Source organism: Carettochelys insculpta, chromosome 26 (assembly GCF_033958435.1).
Source record: "Carettochelys insculpta isolate YL-2023 chromosome 26, ASM3395843v1, whole genome shotgun sequence".
NCBI lineage: Eukaryota > Metazoa > Chordata > Testudines > Carettochelyidae > Carettochelys > Carettochelys insculpta.
Genome location: NC_134162.1, coordinates 2,956,760 through 2,978,034, shown reverse-complemented (window position 1 = coordinate 2,978,034; position 21,275 = coordinate 2,956,760). Strand labels below are relative to the sequence as shown.

The following is a 21,275-nucleotide window of genomic DNA, read 5'->3' as shown; positions in this document are numbered from 1 at the left end:
TTTACTAGTATTTTAAACTGTTTGGTGTGCAAACTTTAACCAGTCTAAGGCAATGTCCACACTTGAAACACAACTGAGGCACTGCAGTAATGGAGACGCTACAGCAACAAACAGGGCTCTTCTTCTATCATAGTAGTAAACCACAGAACTCGGGCTATGGCTATGCTATAGTTTAGGGTGCTAGAATTTACATCAGCCAGGGGTGTGACTAAGCCACCCCCCTGCCTCATGTTAGTTACACTGACCACTAGACAGTGCTATGTCAGAAGGACAGCTGCTCTCACCAACAGAGTTTTGGTGCTTGTTGGGGTGGATTAAGTCAACAGGAGAACTCTCTACCCGGTCTTAGAGCATCTGGACTAGTAGCGTCACAGCAAAATGACTATCAAAACAAAAAGCAGTCAAGTGGCACTTTAAAGAATAGCAAAATAGTTTATTGGGTGAGCTTTCATGGGACAGACCCACTTCTTCAGACCAGGGTGAAGAAGTTGGTCTGTCCCACGAAAGCTCACCCAATAAACTATTTTGCTAGTCTTTAAGGTGCTACTTGACTGCTTTTTGTTTTGATAGTGTATAGACTAGCATGGCTTCCTCTCTATTACTATTCAGCAATATGACTATGCCACAACTAAGGCATCTGGTAGTTGTAGCCCTAGGACTGGAAGTGGCCTTGATAGAGTATCTTGTCTAGTCCACTGCACTGCAGAAGTAAACTCCAGACCTAGATTGGAGTTTTCAACCTTTTTCTCTCTGAGGCCCACCCAACTTCCTATAAAAATTCCATGGCTCACCAGTGCCGCACCAGTGGATGAAAAGCAGGGGCCAGACACAGGGCAGAAAGCCCAGCAATTTCCCTGGACCCCACGCTATAAGGTGACTGCAAAGCCAAATTGTGTGGGCTTCATCTTCTGCCCTGCAAGGTTTACTTACTGCGTTTTAATTTAGGTCTACATTTAAGTTGGGCCTCTACTCTGGTGTCTTTGAAAAGCTCCCCCGCAGCTGGCTGGGGCTCTACTCTTGGCACGAGACCTTTGGATCTCTGTTTCACCAACCTGCGGGTCTCTGTGCGGTTTCCCTTTCTGCACATAAACGCCACCGCGTTGGGTAGCAGAGGCGCTTTACCGCCCCCCACCCCACAAGGCGGCTACATTTCATAACAGCCCCCGGTAACTCGGGGCCCCCTTCCAGCGGATGCTGCGTACGGCGCCCTTGGGCGCTGCGGGGAGAGCACCGCAGGCAGGGGGAAAAGGCGGGTGTTTGCAAGGGGGAATTCGAGCCTTAGAAATACCCCCCAAGCTCCCTCCGGCCCGGCTCCCGAGGGGCGCTGCCCCCCCAGGGGCTGTGACCCCCCCGCCGCACGCGCTCGCGGGGCGGGGGCCGAGGCGGACTGGAGAGGTGGGGGGAGGAGGGAGCCGCTGGGCGCCGCCGAGACCAGACACGTGGCCTCTCGGGAGGCAGCAAAAAACGCCCCCCTGCACCGCGCGGTATGATGACGTCAGAGAAGCGGAATGGCGTCATGCCCGCGCCCGCCCGCGCTCTCGCGAGATGGGGCCGGCCCGAGGAGACCGGCGCTGGGTGGTGCGCGCGGCCCCGCTCCCCGCGCGCACGGGACATGGCCCCGAGCAGCCGTCCCGCAGCCGGCCCCGCGCCCCGCGCCGCCGACATGCGCAGGAGAGGGGCCCGCAAGCGTCTCAAGTTCCGGGCCGATGACGTCTGCTCCGAGCGGGGTGAGGCCCGGGTCGCCCTGGCAACGCCCCCCCGGCCCCGACTGCGGCCACGGGTCGCCCTGGCAACGGCCCCCCGCTCCCGAATGCCGCCCCGGGTCGCCCTGGCAACGGCCCTGGTTCCCATTGAGTGCTGCCCCCCGGCCTGGCCCTCCGCTGCCCCTGGCTGCCACTCCCCGGATCGACCCCGGGCCCGCCCTGACTGCAGCCTCCCTGCCCCGTCATCCCCATCTCCCCCGAGTGTGGCTCTCCCAGTCCTGCCCGGCCCGGTCAGATCTCCCCCTTCGCCAGGCCCCCGCTCGCTCCCCAGCCCCTGCCCTGCCTGCTGCTCTGCCCGTCCTGCCTGCACCCCCAGGTCAGGTCTCCCGTCTCGCCAGCCCCTGGGTCACCTCCGCTGCCCTCCTGTGGTCCTGCCTGCCACCCCGCTAACCCCCAGTTGCCACAGTGACATTATCCCTCCCAGGTCACTCCCCAGCGCCTGCTGAGTCTCTCCCTTATCCTGCCCCGCAGTCACATCTCCTTCCTCACGACCAGCCTCTGGCCACTTTCCCCTCATGGTGGTAGAAGCCCCTTCATCAGAGTTGCCCTGCAGCTTTCGCCCACGCCCTGATCTCTCTTCTCTCTCGCTCTGCTAGTGACTGTGGCGGATTACGCCAACTCTGATCCTGCCATTGTTAAGTCTGGACGCATGAAAAAAGCTGTGGCCAATGCAGTGCAGCAGGAAGGTGAGTCTGTCCAGAGATCCTGCCACCCAGTCTGCACGCTGCTCCCTCCTCTGGCTCCTGCTGGCCAGTCAAGTGCCTTGTGCGGTTGACACCTGCAGGTCACTAGGAGGGTGGTGAAGCATTGGCATGGTCTACCCAGGAAGTAGTGGAGTCTCCATCCCTGGAGGTGTTTAAGTCTCGCCTTGACAAAGCCCTGGCTGGGCTGATCTAGTGGGTTTGGCCCTGCTTAGAGCAGGGGGCTGGACTCAATGGCTTTTTTAAGTCTCTTCCAACTCTGCTGTTCTATGATTCTTTGAAAATCTAGAACTGATTTTGGTGCCTAAATGGGAGCAGAGCTTCTTTGGTCAGTCTGTCCTGCGTATTGTATTATTTCTCTTGTGGTAAGCCCAAGGAGGCCTACCCATGGACTCCATTGTGCCAATCGCTGTATGTACAAAATAGACAGTTCCTGCCCACACAGCTGGCAGTCTATACTCGAGCTCTACAGTTGTGCCACCGCATAAAGGGCGGGGTTCTCCTGCTGATATTGGTAATCCACCTCTGAGAAGTCATAGCTAGGGCAGTGGAACAATTTTTCTTTTGATGCCACACTGTATCTAACTATGCATCTCAGGGTTGGAAGTAACACCTAGATCTACCCGTATGCTTATCTGGATCTACAGAGCTACCCATGATGCTCCCGTCGACCTTTCTTAGCTGGGGCAGACAGGTAAGTCGATTTCAGATATGTTGATTCTAACTACGCAATTGCTGTAGCTAAAATTGCGTATCTGAAAGCAACTTATTTCCCTAGTATAAACCGCTTTAGACAAGAAGGAATATCCAGGGGACTGAATTCAATGAGCTTTTGAGACCCCTTCCAGTTCTAGTGTTCTATGATTCAGGGGTGTCAGATGACAGAAGAAGGAGCAATGGTCTGAAGTTAATTAGAGGGAGGTGTAGATTGGATATTAGGAAAAACTACTTCACCAGGAGGGTGGTGAAGCACTGGAATGCGTTGCCTAGAGAGGTGGTAGGTTCTCCATCCCTAGAGGTTTTTAGGTCCTGGCTTGATGAGGTCCTGGCTGGGATGACTTGGTGGGGGGTTGGTCCTGATTTAGGGAGGGGGCTGGACTAGATGACCTCCTGAGGTCCTTTCCAGTCCTAGGATTCTATGATCTCGTGTCTGGTGTGGCGAGAACTCTGCTTTTCTCTTCACTAAAGCTGAGAATACTCTATTAAGAAAGCTCTAATGTTTTGCCAGTTTATGAAAAACAAACAAACAAAATACCAACAACTATTTTCTTAGTGAAAAAGCTCTTCGGGGAGGGTGTTTAAAGCTGCTGAAATTCCTTGCTCAGGTCTCGGGGATGTGTGTCACCCCTTTGAGGATGTCACTGGTGTCTTTTTTTTGCACAATCTGTCTAGCTAGCAGTTTCTCAGAGGGCTGTTGAAATCAATAGTCTGTGCTGTCAACATCTGCTCTTAGGTTTTCAGCTGCTCAGGGCGATGAAAGCCATCTGAGCTAACTTCCCATCTGAAATGTAAATGATCACACATACAGAAAGACAAATGATATATTGACACTAATAACAAAAACTAAGAGCTTGTCCACATGGGGAAATTTGCCAATATAATTATACCCCTGTATTTATGCACTTTCAGTGTGGCATAAGCTAAATTAGAAAAACACACTTTTATTCTGTAACTAAGGAATGCGCAAAGTGGGGGGTGAGTCCCATGGAAGGCATGAAAGGTTGTGAGGGAGACACAGCACAATAAGCTGCAGGGTCTCAGGACCACTCATTTCATTAAAAATGTTGAAATCTTACTGTTTTTATGAATGTGTATTCACATTACATACCGATTAATAAAGTTTTTACATTCTATAGACTTTATTTTCTTACATGTGCCAAAGCCTTTTCTTTTTCCTATGAACATAGCTGAAATTTTAGTTGTTTTGGGTTACATTAAACAAGCTGGAAGTGGGATTGGTGGGGGACTGGTAATTTCTAGGACGAAAATTGGGGCCGGAAGTAAAAATGTTGCTCACTCCCCATGAGAGCGTTTTTAATGCAGTAATGTTGCAAAAGTTTCCCCATGCAGACAAGCCCTGAGAAACATGGAATAAATACCAAAATAAACAAATGCAGGAACATTACAATACAGGTTATAGCAAAACTGTGAAAGCTGACAGGATGGGGGCATTAAATGGGAATTTCCACTTTTAAAGGAAAGTTCTATGTAGTTCATTTGTGCTTTACCGAATCCTTGTCCCAAAGTCCCTGCGGTCACATATATCTTTATATATGGAGAGAAAGAGAGAGCAAGCTTTTTTTCCCCTTCACAGTTGCTGTGAAAGATCCACAGTATAATTTCCTCCTCTGCAGGGAAAACCCTGACACTGGCTGCCTCCAAAGGGTTGGCCAATGTACAAAATAAATTGGGAAAAAAAGTTGCTTGCTTTCATTTACACAAGAATGGCTGTACAGGGTCAGACTGCAGGTCCATCTTGTTCAGTTCCCTGTCTTTCACCAGCGGCCAGGGCCAGGTACACCAGAGGGAATGAGCAGCACAGGTAATCATCAAGCAATCCATCCCCTGCCATCCATTCCCATTTTTTGACAAACCAGCTAGGAGTCACCATCCCTGCCTATCTTGGCTAATAGTCATTGATGGACTGTCCTCCATGGATTTATCTAGCCCTTTTTGAAGCCTTTTGTAATCTTGCTTTTCACGATATACTCTGGCACTGACTGTGAGTTGTGTGAAGCAACGCTTCCTTTTTTTGTTTTTGTTTTAAAGCTGTTACCTACTAATTTCATTTGGTGACCCCCCCCCCTTCTTATAAGAAAGAGTAAACAGTTCTTCCTTATCTTTCTCTATACTTGTCATGATTTTACAGACTTCAGTCATATCCCTCCTCCGTCCCTCTTAGTTTTCTCTGTTACAAACTGAAAAGTCCAAGTCTTATTATTTATCTCTCCTCATGTGGAAGCAGCTCCATCCCCCTGACTATTCTTGTCGTCCTTTTTCAATCCCAACCAGTGTATCTTTTTAGAGATGAGGTGACCACATCTACATGCAGAATTCAAGATGTGGGCATGACATGGATTTACAGAGGCACAGTATATTTTCATCTTATCTATCACTTTCTTAATGATTCCCAACATTCTGCTGGCTTTTTGACCACTCCTGCACATTAAGTACATGTTTTCAGAGAACTGTGCACAATGTTTTCAAAATCTCTCTCGACTGGTGGTAACTAATTTAGAACCCATCATTTTGTATGTGTAGTTGGGATTATGTTTTTCAGTGTGCATTACTTTGCATTTATCAACATTGAATTTCATCTGTCATTGTGTTGCCCGTTCATCCGCTTTTGTGAGATGCTTCTGAAGCTCTTTGCAGCCTGCTTTGGACTGTCCTGAGCAATTTTATGTCTGTGACAGGGTGTGGTCACAGAAGACCCATTGACACCCACCTTCCAGCTCTCTTGGGTTCCTCACCACCCTGTACTGCTGAGCCAGATCTTCTGGTCTGTCCCAGCAAAGGCATGGTTATCGCCCCTCTGCAGAGCCATATAGACACTGTTTAACCACAGCTTTGGGTGGATGCAGTTCTAGGGCACAGCATCCAGGAAATCAATCCCCAGAAGGGCTCAGAATCTCAAATAAATCCATCTCGGGGAGGGTTCATTATCATGTATCAATGAAAGGGAGATATGTGCAGTGATAACAGTTTACACTGGGCTTGATCATAAACAAAAGGTTCTATAAAGTAAAAGAGGATTTAAGTGCAACGAAGGGTCCTATGGCATCTTATAGCTAACAGAAAAGTTTTGAGCATGAGCTCTCGTGAGCACAGACTCACTTCATCAGATGCTGGTCACTTCATCCAGATGCTGGATTTAAGTGATTATAGATAAGAACAGGCAGATCGGAGTGATGTAACAAATCAAACAAAAGAGAAGATTCATTGCTATTTCTGTCTCCCCACCATCGAAAGAATCTATTTGCTTGTGAGACCGCTCCCTATCAGATGAAAGCTTCAAGTCTACAGTAAACTGTAAAACTTTCTGTTTCTCCTTAGAGTGCCTCAGGCAATCTCCAAAGCAGTATAAAGACAGCAGATGAAAGAACCCAAACGTCCTCTTTTTATCTTGCCTGTGTGGAGGGAATTCCATTGTCCCCTTTGTAAAAAGTAACAGAGAAGTAGCTGCGTTAGTCTGAATCCCCTTTCTCTCCTATGTGTCTGACTCGTCAGTTTTTATTTTTATTTTATTTTATTTTTTTTGGATCTCTGTGTTGTAAAACTGGCACGCCATTTCCAGTGCAGCACTATCTCCAGATCTGAAGAAGTGGGTCCACCCCATGAAAGCTCATCACCTAATAAATTACTTCATTAGTCTCTGAAGTGCCACAGAACTGCTTTTTTTGTTTTGTTAGGATACAGACTAATGCAGCTACCTCTCTGTTACTAAAAACACTTTGTATTGTGTTTCTTATGTTTCTAGTGAAATCTCTGTGTGGCTTAGAAGCCTCGCGCGTTCCTCCTGAGGAAGTGCTCTCAGTGACTGGGGAATCCTGTGACAGTAGCGATGAAATGGATGCCAAGGAAAGCACCAACGAGAGAACTGCCACTCGAAAAAAGAAGAGCAAAAGGCACAAAGGTATGACTCTGTCATTCACACAGTAAGTTCTGCAGGGTCCTTGCTGGAATTGCCTCCTGAATTTGCCAAGGTATTAATTGGCATTTATGGATTAGCAATGTGTCTCTTAACAGAGTTTAGTGAAGTGTGTTTGTTTGGGTGTGTTTGCGTAAAAGCTTAACCAAAGGAATGCCAACGATCGTGCTTTGCTAGGTAGCATATTTGGTTCCACAACCTGAGTTAACTGTCATCTCTTCTTTCCTATTGAAGGCAGATTGCTGCAGTTAATTGAATCAGGCCTAATTGATTCCATTTGTGCTGTAGATACAAACGTCCCAAAGTACTCTATAAAATCCTACAGTTGTGTAACATTAAAGGAGATCTGCAGAAACATTGTTCCTCATTTATTACTTGGAGGTTTGAGGAGACCATGCTCCCTTTTTTAAAAAAAAAAAAAAAAAGGAGCGGGGGGTAACAGATGGCAGTTGCTGAATAAAAAAGCAGTCCAGTAGCCCTTTAAAGACTAACAAAATAATTTATTAGGTGAACTTTGACGGGAAAGACCCACTTCTTCAGACCATAGCCATACCAGAACAGACTCAACATAAGGCACAGAGAACCAAAAATAGTAATCAGGGTTGACAAATCAGAAAAATATTATCAAGGTGAGCAAATCAGAGAGTAGAGGGGCAGAAGGTGGGGGGGAGTCAAGAATTAGATTAAGCCAAGTATGCAAAAGAGCTCCTATAATGACCTAAAAAATTCCCATCCTGGTTCAAACCACATGTTAATGTGTTGAATTTGAATATAAAAGAGCATTCTGTGGCCTCTCTTTCCAGTCTGTTGTGAAAATTCCTCTTCAGTAGGATGCAAACCTTCAGGTCATTAACAGAATGGCCCACTCCATTAAAATGCTGGCTGACCAGTTTGTGGATCAGGATTGTTTTTATGTCTGTTTTGTGCCCATTAATTCTTTGTCTAAGAGAGTCTGAAATCTGTCCAATATACAAAACATCTGGGCATTGTTGGCACATGATGGCATATATGATGTTAGTTGAGGAACATGAGAATGTACCTGTGATTCTGTGAATAACCTGGTTAGGTCCAGTAATGGTATCTCAATAGATATGTGGACAAAGCTGGAAATGAGCTTTGTTGCAAGGAAAAGTTCTAGGACTGGTGTTCCTGCGGTATAGACTGTGATTGTTGGTGAGAATCTTCATAAGGTTGGGACATTGTCTGTAGGACAGAACTGACCTGTCACCTAGGACCTTCTGGAGTGCGGCATCCTGATTAAGGATAGGATGTAGGTCGTTAATGATGTGTTGCAGTGGTTTGTGTTGGGGGCTGTAGGTAATGACCAGTGGTGTTCTGTTCTTGGCTTGTTGGGCCTATCTTGGAGTAGCTGATTTCTGGGTATTCATCTGGCCCTGTTGCTGAATAGTTTGTATAAAATACCAGGTGTTACCGCTGTCCTTGTGGGAGGATTCCTTGATTGACTAGAGAACAGTAGGGAGTACACTGACAGCCCTCAGTTTAAGCTCTGCGTGAAAGACACATTCTAAATAACCATTTGGGAAATGTGAGTTAATTGTCTGTTAAAAACCTAGTTAAATAATCGAGCTAAAAATTGCCACCCTTGTCACTTGCATTGCTTTCATTCTAATATCTCTTGGGATGTTCTGTTGGTGCTGAGAAGTATTCCAGCAAATTGAGAAGCCTAGGCTGTGTACTGCTAATATAACAGCACAAACCCAATTTCTTTTCTATCTGGACATCACCCATCCTGTTGCAAACATGAAAGCATTCAAGAAATGCAAAAGAATGGGATGTCATTAGTTACATTAACTCTGCAACTTTTGCTGCTGTTTTACATTTAGCAGTTTAAGCAATGATTGAAGTTCTATAAATGGGCATTGTGGTGAGATTAATTAGCCATTAACCAAGATGTTGGAACTTGAAAGTTCCATTATAGTCAGAAAAATTACTGTAAACTGACAGTACTTTCCATGAGGGTAGGCCCAGTGTGTTGGAATCAGTGCAGTTGATTTGCTCCTAACGTTAACATTGAAAGATTTTTAGTTGCTGTTAGCCTTACAGAATTAACATAACTCAGTTTCTTTGTTCAGCAGAGTTATTAGCTAAGTTTGATTATCAGATTCAATCTTATTGTCTTCCCAGTACGATTTTAGTTAAATCTGTGCAACCTCACGGAAGACACCCAATTGCCCCTCTATAACTGAGAGCAGCATTTGCTCTGTGTAACCCTTATTGATGGCAATGATGCATGAGCTTGGAAGAACCCAGCTTGATTCTCAGTTCCTAGGCTGTGTTTGTGGAGCTGGTGGATTGTAAAAAGATGCTGGTGTGCCTTTTTTAGGTCTGCTGAGCCAATAAGGAGAAAAGAGCACCTTGGAATATTTTTTAAACAGTCACTTTGGGTGAAGCTGTGATTCAGCAGAGTAAGGTTCACCACAAGGTAAACAAGCTACATGGTGCCAGTGCAGTGGGTACAGGATTATGTAACATCACAGTACAAAGAGTAATATCCTGGCCGAAAGACAAACAGAATTTAATTGCATGTACATGAGAAGAAAACTGCAAGTATGTGAAGTAGCATAATTTTAAAGAAGTTGACTTATGTGGCCCTTTGCATCTGAGAACTTCAAAGCACTTTGCAAATAACAATGAATGGAGCTTCATAATAGTCGGATGAGAAAAGAAACCAGCCTCCGCTTTGCATATCAAACTGAGGCCTGGAGAGTTTCCAGGAGACAAGGGCTACGTCTACATGTGCAGCCAACATCGAAATAGCTTATTTCGATGTTGCGACATCGAAATAGGCTATTTCGATGAATAACGTCTACACGTCCTCCAGGGCCGGCAACGTCGATGTTCAACTTCGACGTTGCTCAGCCCAACATCGAAATAGGCACAGCGAGGGAACGTCTACACTTCAAAGTAGCACACATCGAAATAGGGATGCCAGGCACAGCTGCAGACAGGGTCACAGGGCGGACTCAACAGCAAGCCGCTCCCTTAAAGGGCCCCTCCCAGACACAGTTGCACTAAACAACACAAGATACACAAAGCTGACAACTGGTTGCAGACCCTGTGCCTGCAGCATAGATCCCCAGCTGCCGCAGAAGCAGCCAGAAGCCCTGGGCTAAGGGCTGCTGCCCACAGTGACCATAGAGCCCCGCAGGGGCTGGAGAGAGAGCATCTCTCAACCCCCCAGCTGATGGCCGCCATCGAGGACCCAGCAATTTCGACGTTGCGGGACGCGGATCGTCTACACTGTCCCTACTTCGACGTTGAACGTCGAAGTAGGGCGCTATTCCTATCTCCTCATGAGGTTAGCGGCTTCGACGTCTCGCCGCCTAACGTCGAAGTTAACTTCAAAATAGCGCCCGACGCGTGTAGACGTGACGGGCGCTATTTCGAAGTTGGTGCCGCTACTTCGAAGTAGCGTGCACGTGTAGACGCAGCCAAGGAGGGGCCCAATGGTGAGAGCAGTGCCACAGGACTTGTGAAACCTTTGCGCAAGTGAGCATGAGCATGTCACTTTTGAGTCTCTCTCTGATGCAGTCCTCTGCACAATGAGTAAGGCTGTAAGAAAATCCTGTGCTGTGGGCTTGTTGCAGAAACCACATTATTTTTATAGTAGCTGCAAATTTGAATGGCATTGCTGCCCATGCACCAGGTCACACGGCCACTCGGATATGGCTTGGCTGCTCCTCGTTATGGCTGCCTTTCGAAGCCAAGCAGTGCAGTTCTGTGCTGCTGCCCTGCTTTGGAAGGTGGGCTGAATGCCTAGGAAAACGTTCCTGTCAATGTTCCAAACAGGTCATAGTCACTTTAACAAAGTGTGACTGCAACTTTTGAACCAAAAAACCGTACCGCTTTCACAGCCTTAACACTGGGAATAGTAGCACCTACGTATATCACCGGGGTGAGTGAAGGTAAACAGCTTAAAGACTGTGACTCAGGGTGCGTATACACTAGGAACTACCTTGGAAGGTAGGCACTACTTCAAAGTAGCCTGCAGTGAGTCTACACGCATTTTCCCTTACTTCGAAATTAACTTCAGAGTAAGGTAGCCCAACTTCGAAGTCCTTACTCCATTCCCAGGAATGGAGTAGTGTCCGACTTCGAAGTTGAGTATTTACATACACCCTACTTCAAAGTTAAACTTCGAAGTCTGTTACTTTGAAGTAAGCAACTTCGGAGTTATTTTTGTAGTGTAGACATGGTCAGTGTTTTAGCCGGTGGTTTTCAACTGGTGTGCCGCAAGAACTGTTCAAGTGTGCCATGAAATTTCATCAATTTCCCCTCCCTGCAGCTCTTTGCAGAGCCAGGGTGGTTGGTGGGGGGAGAGAGAATAAAGGGCCACTGGGGCTCAGGCAGCAACATAACTGATTTAGCTGAAAAAAGTGGGTGTGCCATGGAATTGTCTCATTGAAGTGTGCCATGTTACGAAAAAGGTTGGGAACCACTCTTCTATCTGACAGAGGACCTGCACTTCTAAGGTAAAAAAGTGGAGTGATTTACCATCTTCTTTTACCATCATGAAGAAGCATAAACATTCCAAAACCAAAGTGACATAAGTCAGTGGAAGATCCAAGAGCACCTGGATTTTCAGACATAAGTTTTAATCTCAAAAGAGTGTCATTCCTCCCCAGTCTCGGTCCCTCCATGAGAACTAGCCACTGATCAAGTTTGAAATCTTTGGGTCCCATACAGTTCTCGGATTGATTTAAATCAAGTTTAAAATTGGTGATTTAAATTGGTATAAATCAACAAGTGGGAAGCCTTGATTTTTTTTTAAATCAGTGTTTTAAATTGTGTTTTGCATTTGTACTTGATTTTTCTAAAGAAAGGCTCATGGCTCCTAGATGATAAACATTCAAACAGGTTCATTTGCAACTAGTCTAGCCTTTATGCTAAATTTGTCATCTCTTTTTTTTTTTGACTGGGAAGATTCACTATATCTATACATATTTATTTTAACAATTATATAGTTTAACGTATGTTTTTAACTGACTTAATCTTATATTGTTCATGGAGGAATACGGTGACTGATTCCTTTCTAATATACTGGATGATGGATGGAAACATTATCAAAACATTTTACATTTAAAGCTCATTTATTACAGAAGGGAAGTATTGAATAGTTAGTGAATTAAAGTGTTTCTGGCTACCACGTCCTTCAGGATTTTAGAGCTAGCAGATCATACCCTCTCTCATCTAGTTTTTGTTCATAGTGGGGAAAAAGAAGACAAACTTCTGGCTGCCAGCAAGGGTCACAACTTTGAATGAGCTCATTATTTATCTGAACTGGTTGAATAAACTGAAGTGAAGAACATACTCGGACCTGCAAAAAGGCTACTGCAGCGGACAGGGGCTGTAGTGCATCTCTTCTCCTCCTCACCCCCACCACCATGCAGCTCCTGGGGCTGCTGCGGAAGGGGGCTGCCCTGGCTGGACTGGAGCACCCCTGCTTGTTGTGCTGTCATTGGGGAGGTGGAGAGAGGGAGTACTCTAACATGGCTGGAGCAACCCCTGTTTGCAGCAGCCCAGTTCAGGAGTGCTGAGAGGGGTGGGGGTTACTCCAGCCTGGCAGGAGCAGAGTCCAGCTGGGGTGCAATGGCCTCCCCAGGCCCCCACCCCTTTAATCACGAGCAGGTTAAACCCAGTGTTTAACCAGTAGTTTAACTAATTAAACAGGATTTTACATCCCTAAGTTTATAGGTGCATTTGAAACACCTTTTTAGGAAGTAACAAGTCTGTGAAACATTAGGTCCAATGGAACAGCTATGAGAGGGCTGTGTGAGTTGAAGTGGGTTGTTATAGAGTAGAAAAGCTTTCTATAAGTGTGTGCTGTCCTGGTAGTTGTAGCTGAAATGTCAGTAAAACAAAGCACTCTTTAGAGGTGGATCGCACCAGAGATGACGACTGCCAGAAAGGGAAAGCAGAACTGGGCCCTGTGATAAATACTCTTTTTATGTTTAGTTTATGCTGATAGTGAAACCCTGATGGTCTTCTGAAGCACTGCGGGGAAGGTCTGCCCTTAAAAGGCTACAGTGATGCAGCTGCGCTGCTGTAGCACGTTAGGGAAGATGCCGATGCAAGAGCTTCTCTTGGCATAGGTACTCCATGTCTGTGAGTCTGTGTTGACAGCAGGAGCTCTCCCGGCAATTAGTGCTGCCTCTGCCCGGGCTTAGACCGGTGTAAGTGCATCAGTCGGGGTGGATTTTTCATATCCTTTAACAATGTAGTTTTATCAGTATAAGTCCGTGGTATAGAGTCTATACCCGGCCTTAGGCTGTGAAAATGGTCCATCCTCAAGCACTTGTTTCCAAGTCTTTTGGGGTGGTTAGGGTTGTGTGAAGTTTGGTGTAACAGATACCAGTGCTCCGTAATGCTTCTCTGATGCCTCTTAAAAGTGAAGAACTGATACAAAGGGAACAGAAGTCCCCATGGGGTGGCAATATCTTGGAGTTCAGGTGCCTCTAGCCTTAAATTTATTCCTGATTGAACTACTGGGGTTGAGCTAGTAGTTGTAATGAAAACATATGGACTGAGCCCATCTGGCTAGTGTGGCATATGTGGTGTCCCACAGCCACCTCCTTCAGCCAGTGATTTTCAGTGTGTGGGTTCATGCGGCTTGCTAACGAATGCAACTGGCAGGTCACAGAGCTTTTGCAGAACAGTGCCAGACAGAAAAGAGTCAATCCAGCCCTATTTGCTTGTCTTCAAGTTTATAATGCAAGAGCTCAGTTACACTGATGTTTGTTCATTACGCTTAGAAAACCCCGATGAGGCTACTGGAGAGGATTATCCCATTGACATCTGGCTCTTGCTGGCCTCCTACATACGTCCAGAAGACACAGTGAAATTTTCTCTGATTTGCAAGAAAGCCTGGACTGTCACTTGCACTGCTGCCTTTTGGACCAGACTCTACAGAAGGTACTATCACAAAGACTTTGTCAATATCCTCTTCAGTTGTTGTGATTGTTGTGAGTGTCTCCAGTGGCGTCTGACCAGAATTTGCAGCAGAGCTATCAATAGGGCTCTTATCTCCTGAATGGGTGGGTCATCCTAAACATGGGGACATAATTTTTTATGAATGTGGTTTCATCTTGTGTCCCGCTATTTGACCTCTGAAATCTTTGTCATTCTATAACTGACAAGGATGAGCATCTTCTCTCCTCTCTTGGGCTGTTTCTATAAAATGTGGCTGGCTAGAGAACATAAGTATTTCTTAAGAGATCTGCTTCTTAGCCAGTCTGTTTCACAGTCTGAAAATAGCCACTGATTTTTGATGTTCCTGTATGTCTAATCCAAGATTTAAAAATGGAGAGAAATCTAATTCGTCAGGGTCTAAACACACCAAAGAATACTGTGCCCACAAGATTGCATCTTCCCGGCAAAGTTCTCTCAAAATGCCTCCAAAAAAATAATGGCATTGCCTCATTTGAAGGGATAATTTTTTGAGTGATGGTCTCGGGCATTAGGGTTGTGATGCTCTGCCCATAAATTAACAAGGTACAGGACTTATGGTATAGAAACAGTGGACCCATTTGATGAATTACCTTCTTTAATATTTACTTTGTAGCTCCCTGAGATTACCTGAAATCCAGTATAAGTATGGCTTTTCATGGGCTATTGGGTTTGTCCCTATTTCCTTTAGACACTACACTCTGGATGCATACCTGCCTCTCCGTTTACGGCCAGAATCGATGGAAAGGCTGCACTGCCTCCGAGCATGTGTCATCCGTTCATTATACCACATGTATGAACCTTTTGCTTCTCGTGTCTCCAGGAATCCAGCTATGCCAGAGACTACCCCTAGCACTTTAAAGAATTCCAAAGTAAGTGGCAGCGTTTGGAGAAGTGACGTAAACTGTATTCAGCTGATACACGCTCTCTGTTTTTCTTGTTGGTTCCTTTCCGAGATAGAATTCTGATTCACATGGGCTCTGGTGAAATACATGCCCTGGGTCAGTGATGTACATAGGAAGAGTCTGACGGGTATCAGTTACCTGTGCTTGTGCAGCCCCTAGTACAATGGAGACCTAGTCTATTATTAGGGCTCCTAAGCTTGTTAGTAATACAAATTAGGAAACCGTCATTTTACATTGATTAAAAGCCTGTCACTGACGTGATCCACAATTGCCCCCTTCCCTCCTATGCACAACCCAAACTGCAGAAGAAGTCTGAGCTAGTTAGGCATTTTTGTCTACTACTTGCACTGCTGTATTTTGGAATGTATTTTCTGGGGCAGTGGGAGAGCTTCACGAGGGCTACTGACTGTCCTTTCACACTGTGCTCCTGGAGACCGTTGCCTTGAGTTTCTGTGAAGGGGGAAGTGTAGTGAAGTGGGAGCTCACGTGAGAAGCCAGTGCCTGCTCTGTGCAGAGGGGCTGGGGGGGGGTGGTATTTTGTGCTGTCGTCAGACAAAATCACACTGCAGTCATTACCTGTAACACTTGTGTATCTGGCCCTCTTTGGTTGCTGTTTAGCATTAACTCCTCATTCTCTCTGTTTTTAGCCTGGCTTTAACTTGCTATTGGCTGACACGTGGCAAGCCAGCTTGGTTTTCAGGCTCAAAGAGAGGGGGTTTGGATAGACACTTTATGGCCTAGGCTCTATGCAAAATACAACAGATCCCTTTCTTTGCTCTGTGACGTCCCTGCTGCTTCAGTCCCTCCCCATGGGAAGACACTGCTAGCATGAGATCAGGCTGAGACTAGCCAGTAGCAACAGGCAGATCGTGCCACAGGACAGGGTTAAGCTGCGTTTGCAGCTTATGGCCACAAGTCCTTGGCATCTCTTTGTTCCCTGAAATATTAGTGCTTCCCTGAATATCAAATTCAGACAATGCCTTTCTTAAAAAGAAGGAGAAAACCTGCAGTTCCAGTAACCACCTGTTATGTCCTTTGTCCCCATCCGTCTTTTGGTCTGATAGTAGGCCCCACACAACACAAAGGGTCAGTGTCTGGTTTTCGTTCACATCATAACGGCTTTGGTGCCCACTGCTGGTGTTTCTACCATGCTGACCGTTAATAAAGGTGCCTTGCGTGTAATACTTTTTTACTACCGTTAATTTAAAAAAAAAAGGAAATTAAATGACGATAAGCTTTTGTTAGCATAGCAGTAGAGGTCTAACTTCAACCCATCAAAGCGGGCAAACGTCCTTGTATGTCTGGTGCCACTGTGCTTCAGTGTGCCAGGACTCCAGACTGTGCCCTTTCTGTCCCATGTGCTGTGGTGCGTAGGGGCAGCAGCGTACATCGAGTGGGACCTTACGTTTCCTCTGTGATTGCTTGCTTTCCTGGGTTTTGGTTAGATCCTTAGGGGTCTATTAACACGGATGGGAGAGGCTCGCGTAACCTGTGCATGCGGCAAAGGGAGACTCAGACCCCTATGAGACTGAATCCAGCTTTTCCTCTTTAATTTCCTTTTTTCTTTCCTTAGTGTAGCTTGTGTGGGACACTGGAGCTGTTGTGGTGTCAGCAGAAGTGTTTGCCTTTTAAAGACACTGCCATTATTTTGGGTGGAGCAGCAGGCCACACGGTGCACGTCTGAAGGGCAGGACGGCTAACACGTGGATGACATCCTCTGCCCTTTAGGAGGTACTTACCGTTTCGTGCTTAACTACTTGCCAGGATCCCAGGAGCTGTTAGATGAAGCTGTGTCTGTGAGGGCATGCACTGGTTCTTGGTCTTGAGACGTACGCGTCCTGTCTGTGACCAACGGAGCATGCTCAAAATAGCTGCCAGGCTGTGTCATCACGTGTTGGGAGGGGCTAACCGCCTGAGCGTAAACCCAACAGAGGTGGTAGGTAGGTAGCCGAAGCAGTCACCACAGCCGTGCTGCTATTTTCAGCATGCTATCCCGATTCGAGCAAGCGCATTAAGTCTGCCCACCCTGGGAACAGCATCTCCAACTGCAGCATAGATATATTCAGAAGGTGAACAACCAACTCAACTGCTAAAGGCATTAAGCCCAGAAATACCTCCTGCATGCCCCCTTGCTAAGCACGATTCAGGGGGCAGTCAGTACCGTTTGCTGCCGCTTCTGCTTGGTCAGGGAACCCATTTGTCCCACGCTCATGAGCTCAACTGCCCTTCATCTTTGTGCTTCACCTCTAGGGGATTCACTGCTGCAGAGATCCTTCGAGGACTTCTGCCTGTAACTAGGATTCAGAAGTGAGGTGAAAGGTTGTATCACTGCACAGCCACTTGGTAGGTGTGACCCAGGCTTGGTGCCAAGAGTGGTCATATGGGTTCCTCTCCCCAACGGGTCGGCTGAAAGCCAGTTGTGTTGGCAGGTATCTTTTGTGATGTGGACAATTACTCTCTGGCAATTGGCTTAGAGTTGCCAGGCTCCTTATTGACTACTGAATGGCTGTCAGATGACTGCAACTTCCAGTCATGGACAGCTTATAGATGTTGGGATCTATTTAACCTCCCCTTCACGTTAATACAGTAGGTCTGCCAAGTATCAGGGGTAGCTGTGTTAGTATGTATCTGCAAAAACAATGAGAAGTCCTGTGGTGTCTTACAGACTAGCAGGGTTTTTGGAGCCTGAGCTTTCATGAGTAAAGACCCACTCATGCGTCTGACCAAGCGGGTCTTTGCCCATGAAAGCTTATGCTCCAAAAAATCTGTTAGTCTATAAGGTACCACAGGACTTCTCATTGCTTTTGTAGCTCTGCAAGACTCTCCTGCTTCCTGGAGCACTGCATGCTGGGACGTAGAATCAATCCCACAGGTTGTAAAGCTGTACAAAGGTGACACAGTCACAGATTACTCTATAGAGCACCTGAGATAGGTTTGCCAGAAGAGCCATACTGTGGTCGCTGCTGGCATAGAGGCAGTGAGGCAGTGGATCCCATGTATTCATCCTTCTTTGGAAGAGAAACAGTGGTCTTGGGCCATCAGTGGAACTGCGCTGCCAAAGGTTTGCTTTGTGGCTTTGGAAATACTAGCATATTGCCCTACTGGACAGCAGTAGGACCTGTGGGTGCTACAGAAGCACATATCAGTACTGAAGCTCTCCCCCACCCCTGCCCTCAGCCTTGTCAGCTCTGTCCATTTGCTTTGAACGTTTGCCTCTCCCCTCTCTGTGTTTTCTCCTCCCACTTTCTTGTGGTCTGCTGTTTGCTCTCCCTCACTCCTGCCCTCTATGGAGTGTGAGCTGACCGGATACAGTGACTGAGAAGTTACCAGTTTCATTTGACTGCTCCATGTTGTGCGTTGAGGGGCAGAGTCCGTTCTGCTTTCCTTGTCTAAATGGAATGGGCGAGGGGAGCAGGGGGCAGGCTGCTTGTCTGGCCAGAGCCCAAGTGCTGTCTCACCGTTGCGGTAGCGAGTTTGCCATCTTCTAACTGGCAGATAGAAAAGACCAGGCATACCCGAACGTATGCAGACGGGTGCCATCTCTTCGGCTGTCCCCTTGTAGTTTGATCTCTTAGCCTGTGCTGAAATTAATTTTAAAAAAAGATAATTAACTCTGGCAGGCTCATAACCTACTGTTTTGTTTTGTTCATGTGTCAGTGTTTGCTCTTCTGGTGCAGGAAGATTGAAGGGAACAGACGAGAACCAATGTGGGAATTTAATTTCAAGTTCAGAAAGCAGGTATGAAAGCTAACCGCTTGCCACTGCATGTCAGGGCCAGGGCATTAGGGTGCTGAAGCATAATGATTTTTCTTCTGGAGTTACTGTTACTGGGTGCAGTATATCAATGGAAATCCACTCTCATGGTAAAAGAAATACATACTGCCCAATGCAAATGTGGTCAAGTAAGGCACTTGTGGAGCTGCTGAACAGGAAAACCAGAGCAGGAGACAGTTCTTACTGCTTCAAAACAGGCCAGTGGTTTCAGTCTCGGGTGTCTAAAGTTTGGTGCCTACATCCTGATTGCCTTCCACAGCCCAAGGTGCTGAATGTCTGCTACTCCAAATACCAGTAGTGGGAAGTTTGTGGTGACTCAGCTCGTCTGAAAAGCAGGCCATTTTGATGTAGGAGACCCATGTGTGAAATATTTTGCATTAATGTCTCTCTCTTCACCTGGAAATTTGTTCTGAAGCTAACAAAACCAACCTTTTTATCAGGAGATGACAGTAATCATTGCAAAACCCTCTTTAAACAGACTCTGGATACACATATAATACAGAGCACCCTTTCTAGGGCACCTGAAATCTGTCTTCAGAGAGACAGTCTTGCAAACTCCCTGCCCTGGGGTTTTCACTGGCCATGAAACCTTTGTGCTTGCACAGCTGGGTGTTAGGCAGGGATCTGCAGCTACACTAGGATGGTTCTTTTCCTTAGCTTAGTTGAATGAACCTGTCTTTCCCTCTCTGTCTCAAGCCTCCCAGATTTAAGAGTAACCATTGCAAAGGACTTCAGCCACCTGTTCAGTATGAGGACGTTCACACAAACCCTGACCAGGACTGCTGTCTGCTGCAAATCACCACCCTCAACTTCATCTTCCTGCCAGTAGTCATGGGTATGATAATTACCTTGGTAAGTGTTTAGTAATCTGCTAGTTAACACTGCACATAAACACCATAGAAATGTGCTGAGAAAATGGTCTGGTCATTACTGCTTGTCTGTAAATCTTGCTGCACCACAAGCCTAAGCAATATGCATTTTCCTAGTGCATTGGGGCCATCGCTCAAAGATCTCTTCTGTTTAGTTGTTGCAAGTCACAAAACTCTCTCACGGCTGGTTAACACTCATGGTCCTGACTCTGAAGGCCCAGCGAGAAGGGAGTGTTTGACAGCTCTGTTCAATGAAACGTGCTCCATTCCAGAAGGAAGTGATGATGATGCTTTGTATCATCATATTGCCTAGGAGTCTTAGTCAGCAGCCTCCAGACTGTCTTAGATAACTTATGGTTATAAATGCTAAGGAGGAATAGGAGAAGAGTGTCAACATTCTTTGCACTGCTGTGAGATCAAAACTCTGGGTAACACTGATTTTACCTTTGGAAAAGAGTTGGTTGATATTTCAGAGTTTGATGATACCGTTCTGGTACCAGCATACTTTGTGGAGCCTGCTGTGCTTTATGAGCTGTTTCCTCAGTTGGGAAAATAAAAAAAAAAAAAAGAAGGCGTTCTAAAATGCAAAGTTGAAAGGTAAAGTGCCACAAGGAGAATGTTTGTCCAGTAAGAATGGAGGATCAGCATTCACAACAGTAGATAGTAGTTGAAGGGAAATTAGGCATTTTCTGGAAGAATTACTTGGAAGTCTATTAAGGCAATTGCTCATGGTCTTCCCCACAGTTCACAATAAACGTGAGCACTGACATGAGACATCACAGAGTGAGGCTGGTGTTCCAGGACTCTCCAGTTCAGAATGGCAAGAAGCCCCGACTTGAGCAAGGAATACAAGTTGTCCTGGATCCTGTGCACAGTGTGCGCCTCTTGGATTGGTGGCATCCTCAGTACCCGTTTTCTCTGAAAGCGTAGCGTGCCCCTGCCGCAGCTGGGAGCAGCTTTGTCGGGCAGAAGAAAACGTCTAGGAACTGGGAAATCCTGCTTTTATTTCCTCAAGTTCTCTAATCTCCTTCCAGATGAGTGAAGCTGGAATGCCAGTCTGTGTAATATAATTGCCAGCCAGTAATGAGCAGAATCTAGTGTACAATGGAAATGATTTATAAACACATTTTTATGTACAGTTCATGTTATGATTTGAAAGGAGCACCATGGAACTGTTGATTTAAAACCCTTTTGGTGTTAACAAAAGTTGTCCTGTGTTCTATTGCCTGAAGGAAGCAGAATGCCTGTGTCCCAATCTGGTGTGTTTGGTCAGACTGATTTTCATAGACCAAGTGTCAACGAAATCAGTGTTTGTCTTATTGTAGCATGAGCAAACTTAAATGCAGCAGTACTGTCCTGATGCAGCCAATGGAACAGCTGTGACAATCTCTAATCATGCTTCACTATCTGATCTGCATGAGCAAAATAAAGGCATAAATGATCAAGTAAAGAGATTGCCTTTAAAGCCAGCATTTAAATGTGTGTGTCCATAAGGCAAGGAAACACTTTAAAAATTCATGTCTGATGCACTCTTTAAGAAAGAAGATCTAACACATACATAATGGGAGAGGCTCTTGTAGCAGGAGGGACCTAAATACAAGCAAGCGCTCAGACCTCTGCCATTAGAGGAGTAAGATTGTCTGCTG

At 46.2% G+C, this 21,275-nt stretch overlaps 1 protein-coding gene across 1 annotated transcript; it reads left to right on the top strand.

Moving 5' to 3' along the window:
- The first annotated feature begins 1,558 nt into the window (after nt 1-1,558).
- Nucleotides 1,559-21,069, top strand: TMEM183A (transmembrane protein 183A). The gene is made up of 8 exons (XM_074977406.1): nt 1,559-1,727; nt 2,360-2,449; nt 6,945-7,100; nt 13,889-14,048; nt 14,773-14,953; nt 18,644-18,724; nt 19,457-19,612; nt 20,374-21,069. The coding sequence occupies exons 1-8, from the start codon at nt 1,613-1,615 to the stop codon at nt 20,557-20,559; spliced, it is 1,125 nt and encodes a 374-aa protein (XP_074833507.1). The 5' UTR covers nt 1,559-1,612; the 3' UTR covers nt 20,560-21,069.
- Nucleotides 21,070-21,275: the final 206 nt, after the last annotated feature.

Excerpts from the sequence above, each read along its gene's own strand:
- TMEM183A (XM_074977406.1), top strand. The coding sequence starts at position 1,613 with ATGGCCCCGAGCAGCCGTCCCGCAGCCGGCCCCGCGCCCCGCGCCGCC. Across the intron at positions 1,728-2,359 it reads TGACGTCTGCTCCGAGCGGG|TGACTGTGGCGGATTACGCC; the intron begins GTGAGGCCCGGG and ends TCGCTCTGCTAG. Across the intron at positions 14,049-14,772 it reads TGGACCAGACTCTACAGAAG|ACACTACACTCTGGATGCAT; the intron begins GTACTATCACAA and ends TATTTCCTTTAG.